Below are 13,758 nucleotides of genomic sequence, written 5' to 3' on the forward strand. Positions count from 1 at the left end.
GCTTCACCAGTGTTTAAAGATACAAGCTAACGTGTTGAACTTTTCACTTTTAGTTAGGGTGAGATATCTTGCTCCTTTTGGCTTTGAGACTCAAAGTAGTAACTTACCCTTTTGAAAAATTGCAGCATTTTTTCCCACAAAGTCACAGGCTTATTAAAAAGAGCATTCTGAGGGAACCTATGCAGGTCACAGCAAAGGCCTTAAAATGCTCACGGAAAAAGAAATTTAACTTTTCTGTCATACTTAGAGCCTGAAGTTAACGTCATAGACCTCAAGTTTTTAAGAGATGTTAGGGGAAAGAGCTAGGTATTGACTTCAGTCATTCAAAGGCTTTTCAGCCTTGTTTTAGAAATCTCCTTTTAGTAGATTATGATGAATTTTTCAGAAATGAAAATTGTCCTCTACTTTCCAGATGAAGAACCCCCATAAACTTCATCTAACAGCAAATATTTACTTGAATGCTTTAATGTACATCCAAACCCTGTACTGTATAACTGAGATGGAAATGAGGCTAATGCAGGAACTTCTCAGGGACCTTAAAGGCTGGTGGGAAAGATGGTTACTGTGCTGTGATTGGGGCAAGCACAAGAAGCGCAGCATCGTGTGGGAGAGGCATCTACCCAGCTTGGGGGCTTCAGGTGCGGTCTTCTGCAGTAGATAATGTCTAGGACAGCACGATAGAGTGCGGAGGAGTGGGTGAGAAAGGAAGAAGTGTATTCCAGGAGGGAGCGAGTGGGCAGACCTTGAAGTGAGACAGAGCATACGACATAAGGGACCTCCTCTCATCCGGTGTGCTCATAGATTAGAATCAGAGTGAAAGGGAGAAAGAAAGCGGAATCGTTAAGCGTATATGACGCCTTTCTGTAGGAGCTGCATTGCAGTGTAGTCTAATAGCATCAGTGATTGAAGTAAGGCTGTTTTTCACAGAATAATGCCAGCAATAAAGGTAGAAGAATTAACAATTAATTAGGAAAGTTACTGTTTTGCAATAATTAACAAAATAATTGATTCTAAGGATTGTCAATGGATTCTGAACCTATCAGGTGAAAGTCGATGGTTCTTTAGCTACTGTGCTGCAATAGCAAGTTACCTTGCAGCTCCAGCTTACTGGCATAAAACAACCATTTATTTTGTCCACAGAGTCTGTGGATCAGATATTAAGACAGGGTATATTGGCTTGTGTCTGTTTCATGTTATCTGGAGTCTCATCTGGGAAGGCTCAGTGGCTGAGTGTGATCTGACAGCCTTATTAGCTGGCATCATTTGGAGACGTCATCACTCATGTGTGAGAGTTGGTGCTGGTTATTGGTTGCACCGTATCTGGGCTATTGGCTGGAGCCCCTGGATGTACTTGAGCTTTTTTACAGCTTGGTAGCCTCAAGGCACTTGGGCTTCTTACAAACAAGGCAGACCTGCATCACTTTTTATGACCTCTTCTCAGAAGTCCTGCAGCGTTGCTCTTCACTACATTCTGCTGGGTATGAGCAAGTCACAGGTTGGCCTGGATTTAAGGGAAGGGGATATATACCCCTACCACTCCACGGGAGAAGGATTTGCAGTCATGTTTTGATGCCACTACAGTGCAGAAGTGGTTGTTTGCATGGTGACAAAGTGTCACCTTACAGATTACTTGCTACCTCAGAGGGAAACACAACTTTATAGGGGAGGGGTCAGGCGGATGCTACCGCAACCCAAGAGATCACTGCAGATGTGGCAAACAGATGGTATACGCCTCCTGAGGTTGTGCAGTACACGGCACTGAAAACGAGCAAAACAGCCCCTGGGGTCCAGGAGCTAGGCCTCCTGCTGAATGTGAACAATTGACAGAACATCAGCATCACACAAGGCCACTCCGTGACCATGATGGATCAAGACAAACTCAAGACCCCTCCATAATCATGTCTGAACGCAGGCAAAACATGAGTATTGTTCAAACCACAAAAATGCCCCAACATGCCAGTACCCTGGCTGACATGATTGGCTGCTCCTTTGTTTGCTACTATAGTTTGATTAGCCTCAGCTTGTCCCTTCTTCTGGATAAGATTTATTAAGATACCCAGTTATAGATTACCTGTACTTTCTACTTAGCATCTGGAATAGAGCAAAGCCCTGCTTCCTGAAATCCTCCCCAAATCACCTCACACAAGCCAGGAAACTGTAATAAGCCTTTTCTAACACTCTTACTAAGGGCTCCAACTTCCCCATACTGTTTGTTCTCCCTCACTGCATTGAGTAGTGATGCAGCTTGTTCACTTATGCCTGTGTTCCTGGTGGTCTTGACAGTGCCCGACATTGTGACCTTGCAGAATTATTTGAAATTATTCAGTTTTAAGAATGCTTATATGTTATGACTCATCAGTTTTCACTTTTCAGAATATCCTGCAAAGAAACATTTACATGTGTGCAGGAGACAGGAACAGGATTGTTCTGCTATTATATAATTTTTTACCATGTCAAAAAAATTAGAAGCAACCCAGATGTCCATCAATAGAGAATGACTAAATAAAATGTGATATATCTTTGCTTTTGAATCCAGTGCCGCAGTTAAAAAGAAGGAAGTAGAGCTGTGTGTTTCTTTGCTTGTTTGTATTTTTGTTTTGCTATATGTTTTGATATAGATAGCTCTCAGACGTGTTTTTTTTTGTTGTTTTTTTTTTTTTGCGGTATGCGAGCCTCTCACTGTTGTGGCCTCTCCCGTTGTGGAGCACAGGCTCCGGACGCACAGGCTCAGTGGCCATGGCTCACGGGCCCAGCTGCTCTGTGGCATGTGGGATCTTCCCGGACTGGGGCACTAACCCGTGTCCCCTGCATCAGCAGGCGGACTCTCAACCACTGCGCCACCAGGGGAGCCCTCACGTGTTTTTGAGTAGGGGAAAAACACAAGTTGCAAACAGAGTGTGCAGCATGGTATCCTTAATATTCTGGATAAAATCCCAAAGTTTGAGAGAACAGCTTGCTTTTTGTCCATCCCTGACTCTAAGCTGCTTGCCTTTCCTGCGTCAAGTGACTACAGACCTATGGGAGGCTGGACTCTTTTTTAATTCTAGCAGAGGAGCTAGTGTGGTATGTCTTTTTTTGTGGGAAAGGACTGGAAAGCAGTGGATCTTGAAAGAGCTGGAACCTCAGTGATCTGTGGACCTCCTCAGGTGAACATTAACCTCACTTGGGTGCCTTCTGGACTCCCAAAGGCCAAGAGAAAGCTGAGTTGGTGGTTGAATCTTCCCTGCTTGTGAGCCTGGAAGGATAGAGAAAAAGCAAGGAGGACTTCTCCATGTTCTTATTTGGGAATTGTTGGCTTGCTATCCCAGAGGTCTAACAGGCTAAAGATCCTTTTGCAGCCCTTAAGGATATTCTCAATCCAAGCCCCTGAACTACATTGAGTCAACAGAGAAAAATAACACATGTTTTATGTAAGGGGGGCCCAGCAGCCACAGAAAGGAAGGCCAGGCAGAGCCATCAGAACACATGCCCGGTGATGGAGAACTGCTTGCAGAGCCATGAGCATCCAAATAGAAGAATAAAAACACAGGGGTATGTAGGCATGCACACACAATAGCAGCCATAAAACAGAATGAAATCGTCATGATGTTACATAGCATGGATTTCAAACAAATTCAGTAAATGAACTAAAGATGTGGCTAGTCAGATTGGAGGCCTGGAAGACTGATGCACAGAGCAAAACTGAAGAATAGGAAATTGAGGGGAGAGGAAGAGTCTTGGAGGATACACCCAGGAGACTTAATATAGCCATAATAAGGGTTCTACAATGCAAAAATATGAGGCAACATTGAAACAAAAATAGGAGACAGCATTGAAACAAAAGTAGACATTTTTAACTGAATTGAAAAAAGAACTGATCTGTAGGTTGAAGGACCTCATCAGGTTTGGTGAAAAGAAAATTGATGAGAAAACGCCTATTTGGGCACATCTTGGTAAAATTTCTGAATTAAATCACAAGCTTCAAAAAAAAAGCATACTGGCAGTGGACTTTGCAGCATTGAAACCGCAAGGTAGAAGGGCATTTAGAGACCATTGAGATAAAAGGGACAAAACCCAACCTTCCTATACCTAGAAAAAATGTCATTCACCCATTCGTCTGTCAGGATGAAGAGTGATATTTGAGGTTATGCAAGAATTCAGTGCATGCATCAGCCTCCCACCCTATTTGAAGATGTTTTGGAAGACCAACCAACCAAACCAGAAAATCCATATAAAACTGATACACATATTTCCTGTGGGACATACATGTATAGACATAGATCAGTGCATAAGGAAACAAACGTGGAAGGTACATACCAAATGTTAGCAGTGGTTATTGCTGGGGAGGGATCAGGATTTGGGCTGGTGGTCACAGAGGACTCCAGCCTTCTCTGGAAAGGTTTCAGTTTAATGTAAGAATAGATTTAAATGTTACTTGATACTTTTAAAACATACATGTATATATATTTTTTTAAGATAAACAGAACAGGTTATGAAGGACGTTGTGTGCTGTGTTCAGGGTTGTAAGCACGGAGGTCTTCTTAAATGATCTGACTTGCACTTTAAGAGATCACTTGGGCAGTGGGAGTGGTGATCCCTTTGGCTGCCTGGTGGATAGTGAGGTGGGCAGGCCAGAGGCACAGCAGGGAGCTTGGTGTGACTGGGGAGGTCCTAGTAACAGCTCAGCAGAACTGCGAGCTCACCCGGCTGGAAGCGCTCTGAGCCTTCAGGAGCCCAACCGGAAAAACAGCCCAAGGATGGTTTGCTGAAATAAAATCAGGGCACTGTTTTATTTATTTGCTTGTTCAGATCTCCATTAAACACTTTTCTTAGTTCTCTTGGGAAAATAATGTACTGTTTTTTTTTTGTTTTTTTTTTTGAAAGACACAAGAATGAGTTTTGATAGAAACATTGAACTTGAACTTGAGCTGTTGGGGGAAAAATGCCCTGGATTTTCCAGCGTATTTATTCTTCTGTGAAATTGTTACTAATCCAACAGAATTTTTGTTTTGAAGTTAATAATGCAAGAAATAGCCTCTGTGCTGGGTTTATTGCTAAAAACAAACAAAAATCTGTTAAATGATTTTTATTATCCTAGGATTGGGCACTTGGAGTCCTGCATGCCAAAATCATTGCAGCTATAACATTGATGGGTCCTCAGTGGTGGCTGAAAACTGTAATTGAGCAGGTAAGCAAGTTCGGCTTATGGGACTCTTATTTTCCACGTTCCCACTTTTCTAAGTTTTATACATTTTCTTTAATGAGCATATGTAACTTTTTTTTTTTTTTTAAGGAGAAAGGCAGTTTACTCTTACACCATGAATTTTCATCAGCTACTCTTACCACTTCCCTTATCTGAAAGTTAGCCAGTAGCTTAAAGTGCCTAGAACCCTGACTAAAGTAAAGGCAAAATTTAGCATATGTGCTTTTTTTTAGAGCAGGAGTTCTGATGAAGGCTTGGTAGTCAGTTTTGTAAGCCTGTAGTAAGGAAAAGAGGTTATTGTTCAAGGCAATAAATAAAGAAAATGGCAGGAAAAAAATAGATTTAAAAAAGCAGAGCTCTTTGAGAATATTTTAGCTACGTAACACCTAAGACAGTTTTGTGTTATGGAGCTATCATATAATTTGGTCATTGAGGTGATCACCTTGAAAAAAATAGATCGTACTTCTGTACTTTGATAATAAGGCTAGGAAATAGGATAATTCATTTTAGGAAGATTTCTTCCAAAGTAACCAACATAGTAGATTTTGGTACTTATTTCTTTTAAGTTTTAGTTACCTAAAGAATGGACTTACGGACAACCCTCTTGTCCTTAGGGCAGCATCAAATTAATAAGGTGTTACGGTTTTGTAGCACTGAAGGTATACCTGCTTTTGATGTATAGGAAATACAGTAGTTCTCAGCCCAGTATGCACAAGAAACTCACCCAACAATTTCTGTACCTGGAGATTTGTGAGGGTGGGGAGAGCCGGGGAATTGGTGTGTGTTTGCATGCATCTCTCAAGTGCGGGCTGATTCTGAAGTGAGATGGATTGCGGGCTGCGTGGCAACATGTCCATTCACGATAGGAGTACAGACCAGTCCACTCTAGAGTTTCCAGATGCGACTCTGACCCTTGTGGAGAATAAGCATGAAGTTACACCTGGGGGCTGTGAAACACTGTTGATCTCTATAATATTTTGCTCTCTGATGCATTCTTTCTCATACACGTGTCTAAGTTTAAGTAAAATGATTGAGAAACACCGGGATGCCTTGCTGCATTAATTTAAATGCATTTGGGTTAAAAGGATTTTGGTGGGCCAGAGGGGACCTGTGGAGCAGTAAGCCTGTTGTCATTCACCTTGCAATGCTCTGGCCCACTTCCGAGGGACCTGGGGATTGGAGTTGCACCACACTGTGTGACTGTGGGCCAGGAGAGGTTGAAGTGCTTGGGGAAGAACACAAACAACGCTCTGCTCTTTTGTCCCCTTCTGTATACCATCTTTATTTTCCATTATTCCCAAGATTTCCCCACTGCCATCCATTCTTTCCTCTGCAGTACTATCCCGTAGAACTTTCTAGATGAGATGAAATATTTTAGAAATTCTTGAATTAAAAAAAAATTCACTGTAGTATTCTTTCATACTAAATTGTTCCATAAAATACCTTTCGATTTGTTGAAATTTGATTTATACAGGCTTTTTAGAAACATGCTTCCTGTTTATAATGTTTTCTTATACTCAGATAAAATGAATGCAATCTTGAGTAGTAACACAGGTCACTCTTACACAATTTATTTATGAAGTTACTTCAAGTTGTGTAGTCTTCAACTAATATTATTGGATGCCATCTGGTATCGTATAGCACAAGGCTAGTGTAATTATTATTCTAGATTAGCATCTTATTATTTTATCTCTTAGCAGAGTTAACTGCAAAGTGTAAGGAAGTAAATGCATTTCTTTAAAAACTTATGGACACCATACTTACGTTTGTGTTCCAGAATTTGCCTTGACTTCTGAAAAAATAACAAGTTTGAATCTTTTGGGCTGGTAGATCCAGCTCCCTGTGCTTGAATTCAGCAGAGATTGCTCTGTTAACCTGGAGGAATTTGTCTTGTATCCTTATTCTCATTTTTTACCCCTATGTTTCAGGTTTACGCAAATGGCATCCGGAACATTGACCTTCAGTATATCATTCGGAAACTGGCAGCGCCAGTGATCTCTGTGCTCTTGCTTTCCCTGTGTGTACCTTATGTCATCGCGTCCGGCGTCGTTCCTTTACTTGGTGGGTAATGCTGGCTGAGAGCTTCAGAGAGCACCTTTATTCACATCATTACATTCTTGTCACTTATGATATCAAAGGTTGCCTGGCTCCAAATGCTTTATTGTAAATATAAATCCAGCTAAAACAGTGATTCTAAAAGACTGTTTTTCTTAGATTTCACTAGTTAGGGCAAGATGAGGATCATAAAACACTTTGGTACAGTTTATTCCCTAGGCAGGTGAGAAAGTATTGACATTTAAAAAATGTCCTTTAGCGTAAAAGAAAAACCAAAGAGGAGATGCTAATTTGTGACACTTTAACATCTAGATATTATCAGCTATGTACTGAAGAAACCTCACACGACCTTAAAGCCAGCAATATGTTCAGAATTATAAGCACCGAGTTTTCCCCTCCAGATCTTTTGCTTCTATTGAATTCCCTCTGTCAGTCACTAGCATTATCATCCAACAAGGTGTATAAGTCAGAAACCTTGAAGGTCATCCGTGTCACCTGAGGCTCTCTGCTCTTCATACTCAGCTGGGTTCCAAGTGCCTCTGATCTGACCTCTGGAACCCATTCTCTCATCTTTGGAGCCCTTGCCTGCAGCTCACGTTGAGATGAACATCAGCTCTCACCTTAACCTCAACCTCTCAGCAGCCTCTCGTCTGGTTGCCTTGTTTTGAACTCTCCATCGCTAATTCATTCCCCACACTGCGGCCACGATGACCTTTCAGAAGAATAAATCTCGTTCATACCTTTTTGGTGAACATCCTTTTGTTGGTTCCTCTGTGCCTTTAGAACACAGTCCAGCTCCTCGGGGTAGTTCACGAGGCTCCTCCTCTAGCTGGGGCTGGCTCCAGCTTGACGGCACTCCTTGCCTCACTCCATTTCATACAGGATGAGTTTCAGTTAAGCGCCCCTCCCCTCTTCTTAGGAAAAGGACATACTTTCAATTCACTGTCAGCCTTTATACACTTAGAGTTTTTCTTTTTTGGTTTTCCAGGTGTTACTGCGGAAATGCAAAATTTGGTCCACCGGCGGATTTATCCATTTTTACTGATGGTCGTGGTGTTGATGGGAATCTTGTCCTTCCAGGTCCGCCAGTTTAAGCGCCTTTATGAACATATTAAAAATGACAAGTAAGTCTAGACTTCATTTGTCTAGCTGCTTTTTGTTAAGATGTCTTATTTCTTAATTATTGTGTCTATTGTGATAAATCACAGGAGGGAAAAGTGCTCAGATTCTGGACGTATTTTGAGGTAGAATTGACAGGATTTGCTAACAGATCGGATGTAGAATGTGAAAAAGGGGGCTATCAGGACTTGGTTGGGTCAAGCAACTGGAAATACGGAGTTGTCATCTACGGAGATGAAAAAGACTGGGAGAAACCGGTTTGGGGAGGAAGAGTTCTTAATGTCCATTTGAAATAATTTTCAGTCTGTTTTCAAATGTTTTGGTCTGACAATATATTAAATAGTTTTAGATAAAAATAAGAAGCCTGCTTTAGGAATTAGCAGTGCCTGCCTAAGCCCTTCTTGCAGCCAGGGGCCATTGGGTTACTCTGACCATTGCTGAGAGAAGCTGTGAGGTTACAGCAGAAGCGTTGTGGCGCCCTCTGTTTTGAGGAAACTCTGCGACCTGACCTCTGAGAAATTGAGAACAGCCAAGGAAAACACCTTCTGGGGTAGCAGCCATTTGACCCTCCATGTCCTAATGGAAGGCTGAGTCCTCTTCGGCTTTAATGGCGCCTCACAGAGGAAGTAAGTTTGTAACTACCCATCCTGGTTTGCCCGGGAGAGTCCCAGTTTACACAGGCTGCCTGCGTGTCATTACTAACAGCGCCCCCTTTTACTCGTGAGTGCCGGCTTTGGGCGACAGATTATATGGTCACCTCGTTTACTCTGAGGGCTCTTTAAGAGTAATATGTTTAATGAAATTTAGAGAGTGTTCAAGGCTTCTCCAAAGCACTTACTGATGGTAATAAACACTAGAACGCTTAGGCAGGCTGAGTATTAAGTTCTGTCAACCACGAAAGAATGGGGAGGGGCTTTCAGCGATGAAAGCCCTTTTTCCTCACTTCGCTTATTTTGGCGGCACAGTCAGTCCGGCACCAGTGCAAAAGAGACACACCCTCGGGAGCTGCCTGCAGCCCAGTGCACTCTTATCTTTCCCCACCGTTGCTTCGTGCAGAAAACCGTTGAACTCGGGCTCGACAGAGGGCGTGTCTTGTTCACCATTATACATCCACAGTGTATCTGCCACAGGGCTTGATCCCAAGGAGGTGCCAAGTGTGCGTGTGTGCGTGTGCGCTAGGGGCACGAGAGGCTGCTGGGGTAATAGAACTGGCTATGGGTTCAGAGTCTCGTTTTTCTGCCCCTGAGTTACTTTTCGGTCTGGGGCAAGTTTACCTTGCTTTTCTCTCTGTGCTTGCTGTCTTGATGTGGTTTGTGATTACATGTGTGTCAGGTAGTGCCATGTGTATTATCATGTCAGATATTGCTCAGTTGTCATTGTTTAAAGCGTTTACAAATTCCTCACAAGTTGAAAAAACACCGGTTGGTTGGGGGACAGTGGGATAAGGAATGATTAACTTCAGGAAGAGAATCAAGAAGACAAAAAGAAAAGGGGTGTCACGCTCGTGATGAAGAAGAAGTAGGGTTAGTGGAACGTTTTAAAAAGTGAAATATTAGGCTTCTTGGCGTAAATTGCCAGAGTACCTCATGAGACCTGTTTGCCAACAGAAAAGGGATAGATGAAAGTCAGGATAAAGGAAGTCACGGGGAAAATAAAAGGTGCCACACGGAGCCCTCCACACATGCCAGGCCTGTTACTGAGGCTTTTGCCTGCTTTCTGTTTCTTACAGCAGCCATAGGACTATTGTTCTCATTTTATTGAAGAGCAAACTGAGCCTCAGAGACCCCAGCTCCCTGGCAGCCCTGTCACGTGCTGGCCTCACTCTCCTCCTCTTACACAGATGTGTAAAGTCCTGCCGGGCACGTCTTGGTCTGCACTGTTGCCTCCAAGTGGGTCCCCGTGCCCGCTTGAAACCATCACCCACACCGCCCCCACCCCCACAGCTTGTTGCCGTCAGCGTTGTCACCACTGTTCTCCCGGGTCAGCCTCCAGGCCCTTTGCCCACGGTCACTGCAGCCCACCACTGCTGCTCCCCCCAGCTCCTGCTGGCATCATGGGGACGCTGTGTCCTGGTGGAGGACCTCCAGCCCTGTCATCCCATCCACAGGCACTTCTGTCTCCGTTTCTGCAGTCCTGCTCCCTTTGCCATCACCTCTCATAGGTTAGGAGCACTTAATACTTTCTTGGACCATAACCTCCTACCTTCTGTCAGTCACTTGCATACAGTCATTTCTGTGCCCTCTTCCTTTGACCTCCTTGAAATCTTTGTCCTTGATTTCTCCTTTTCTTTAGAACTAGAGCTTTTCAGGTTTTACTCTCCTCCCTACCCAGCTTTCTGATTATCATATTTCCAGTCCATTTCTTCAGATCTGTCCACTTACCTGTTTTGTAAAATATGATCCATAATAGATAAATCCCCTGAATAAGTTTATTCTACCTTACCTACCTCTGGCCTCCAAGAGTCAGTTTATTAGGGCCCCTCACCTATGGACCAGAGCCTGTACTCCACTGCACAGCATCTGAGGCCTTCTGACATGTGCTGCTCTCATGTCTTCCCATAAATCCATACCTTTGCTATGAGATGCCTGCTTTTGTGCTGTTTGCCGGTATTCATTCTAGACTCCCCTTCTACCTACCTAACTATTGAAGGGTTTTAAGTGGGAGTGAAGTGATCTGATTTACATTTTAAAAAATGTATCACTGGCTGCTCTAAGGAAGAATGTTTTAGTAAGTAAGATCACATAAGAGAGTAACCACCCTGTTTTTAACAACCTAGGTACCTTGTGGGCCAACGCCTCGTGAACTATGAACGGAAATCTGGCAAACAAGGCACATCTCCGCCGCCTCCACAGTCGTCCCAAGAATAAAGTGGTTGTCTCAACTACGTTGACCTTCCCCCGCCTTTACGTGTCCTTTTTTGTGGACTTCTCTCTTTGGAGATTTTCCCCAGTGATCTCTCAGCATTGTTTTTAAGTTAAGGGTATTTGACTTGGGTTTTCAGCATTCAGCAAGCAGCAGTGCGAGGCTCTGCTGCCCTTCCTGCATCTTCTGACATCATTGCTGTCTGAGGTCTGTATATGTGTAAATAGAAGTTCCTGGATACCCTAAAACCTTGGATTAAACAGAATGTGCATTGTACATCTTTAAACAAAATGTATATTAATTTATTAAATCTAGTTGTCACTTTATTTTGGACCTGCTGTGATCTTGACAGGAAATGTGCCACAGAGCCATAGTGCAGAGGCAAGACTTCTTAATGACGTCTTTTGGAATGCAATGTCCTGGTGTTCCTAGCAGTTCTTATTAAGTGAACTGTACATTCTGTCTTGGCTGTTCAGACCTTACCAAGAACGTAAAAGGAAGCAAGTAGAAATCAACAGTGGAGTGTCTGTGGTAAGAAAACATGAACTTGTGCTTCACTGTCAATCGTTTTTGGAAGTTATTTTGTATAACACCAAAGCTGTTGTACATTTTCTACTGCCTGATTTTTTTTCATGTGTCTGTGTTTGTAATATTGTATAGTATCTTGTGCTAAGTGAGGAAATTATTTTTAATTTTGATAATTTAATATTCCTAGTGATCAGCATCAGGAGTTGGGTTTTGTGTTTGTTAGGGGCGTGTCTATACTTAGAGAAAAGAAGAAGTCCAAAAGAAGATTTTTCCTTAGATCCTCCAGCCCCCTTTTCCCACACACAGCTGTCTTTTCGTCAGCAGTGGCCAAAGTCATGGAAGATCATAAATCTTATAGGATAACATCACCAGTGATACTGCGTCTTCCTGGAATAAGGACATACTGAAATGTTTTGTCAAACGTAGATGGGGTTTGTGGTCTTAGATTAACAGCGTTAGAGAAAACGGGTTAGAACCCCTGGTCCTGCTGGTTAGTGCATCATTGGGTGAGGATTAGGGGCAGTGCATTTCTCCAAAGTTTCCAGAGCTTTTTGTTTACAGAATAAAACTATAAATAAAACCAACTTGATTTTATTTGACCAGAAGGAAGCTGACTGAGCTGGCCTTTTAACATAGGAGTACAGAATGTATTTCATTGGAAACATGCTGTAAAAATCTCAGAAAGCAGAACACTTAGAAACTTGGTTTTCCTTTATAACCAAAGCTTCAAGTTAGAAGTTCAGAGAAATAGAATGGTTGGGCATGTGATCCAGGTTTTTAATGGTGATGGTATATTGTAAGGGTAGTGTTTGTTTTTGAATGATAACTTAGTTCTCAGAGAAAATGGACAGCATAGATCTTAAGAAACCATAAAAGAATTTCCATATAGTATTAAAACCCATAGGCTTAAATCTGAGAATTTTTAAAATATGAGAGTCAGCCAAACATAAGTTACCAAAATCAAAAGCAACACGTTCTGGTTGTTTTATATTTCAACAATTTTTCCTGAAGTGGTAAGTGATTACTTTAAAACATCAGTATCAAAAAAAAAAAAAAAAAAAAAAAAACTCGACATAGGATTCAGTGTTACAGTTTTTGGCACTTTGTAGTAGCCCTTTCTCATATTTGAAATAAGGTCTTTGCTAGCCCTACCTTTACTTAGAAATTTAGTCCTACTGTAAAAATTAGGAGCATTTTAAACATAATGCCACCTGTCATGGTGTATGTCTATATCAATTGTTCTCTTTGGGAGAAAAATATTATCAAATTGGGCATATAACTTGATCGTGTTAATTTAAGTTTATTTTTTAATTTTTCAGAGAATTTGTAGATCTTGATATAAAGTTATTGGAACACACTTATCTGTTTTACCAGAAAGAGATCTAGGCAGATATTACAAAAGATTAAAAATTGTTATTCTACAAAATTTTAAGTGAATCTTATCAGATATTTTGTAAAAAAAAAAACAAAACACCAAAAAACATATAATATACATATATATGTGTGTGTGTGTGTGTGTGTGTATATATATATATATATATATATGAATGGCCAAAAAGTTGCCCTCCATTTCACTGGCAGATAACTTTATCTTGTCTTACTTAAGGATTTCCCCTGGTTTTTCAGTTGTGCTTTGTCCTGTTTTTTTCAATAAGGTGAATACTTTCATAAGGAAAGCATTTGCTGGCATACTATTTACTTGGGTAGCATCAAGATTTTATTATTAACCAATAGTCTTATAAATATTTAAAACTTCTAGTTCAGAAAGTGCTAGTATTGCTGCCCTTCTTCATGTAGAATTAAAAAAAAATAAGTGTAGTTTTGCTTCATTTTACATTGGGCTAAGACTGTCTTCAAGGAATTTAATTAGGAAAGAAGACCTTTTTGCTTTATTTTTACTATTTATAAATTGAAGACAAATCAACATTTGGGGTTAGTTTTACATGACCAGTTATCAAATGGTCATAGTATGAAGTATGCAGTTGTTCATTATTAGCAAATTCTGTTTGATT

At 41.4% G+C, this 13,758-nt stretch overlaps 1 protein-coding gene across 2 annotated transcripts in view; it reads left to right on the forward strand.

The window, feature by feature from the left end:
- MARCH6 (membrane associated ring-CH-type finger 6) overlaps positions 1–13,282 on the forward strand; it is a 74,253-nt gene extending 60,971 nt beyond the window's left edge. For both annotated transcript variants that reach the window (XM_029216138.1, XM_029216137.1), the window contains exons 23-26: positions 5,078–5,167; positions 7,111–7,243; positions 8,226–8,361; positions 11,133–13,282. In XM_029216138.1, the coding sequence (XP_029071971.1) occupies positions 5,078–5,167; positions 7,111–7,243; positions 8,226–8,361; positions 11,133–11,223 (450 nt within the window). In that variant the 3' untranslated portion in view covers positions 11,224–13,282. The remainder of the gene's footprint in view (positions 1–5,077; positions 5,168–7,110; positions 7,244–8,225; positions 8,362–11,132) is intronic.
- The last annotated feature ends 476 nt before the right edge of the window (positions 13,283–13,758 follow it).

Source organism: Monodon monoceros, unplaced genomic scaffold, assembly GCF_005190385.1.
Source record: "Monodon monoceros isolate NGI ecotype Baffin Bay Population unplaced genomic scaffold, NGI_Narwhal_1 Super_Scaffold_12, whole genome shotgun sequence".
In the NCBI taxonomy this organism is placed as follows: Eukaryota; Metazoa; Chordata; class Mammalia; order Artiodactyla; family Monodontidae; genus Monodon; species Monodon monoceros.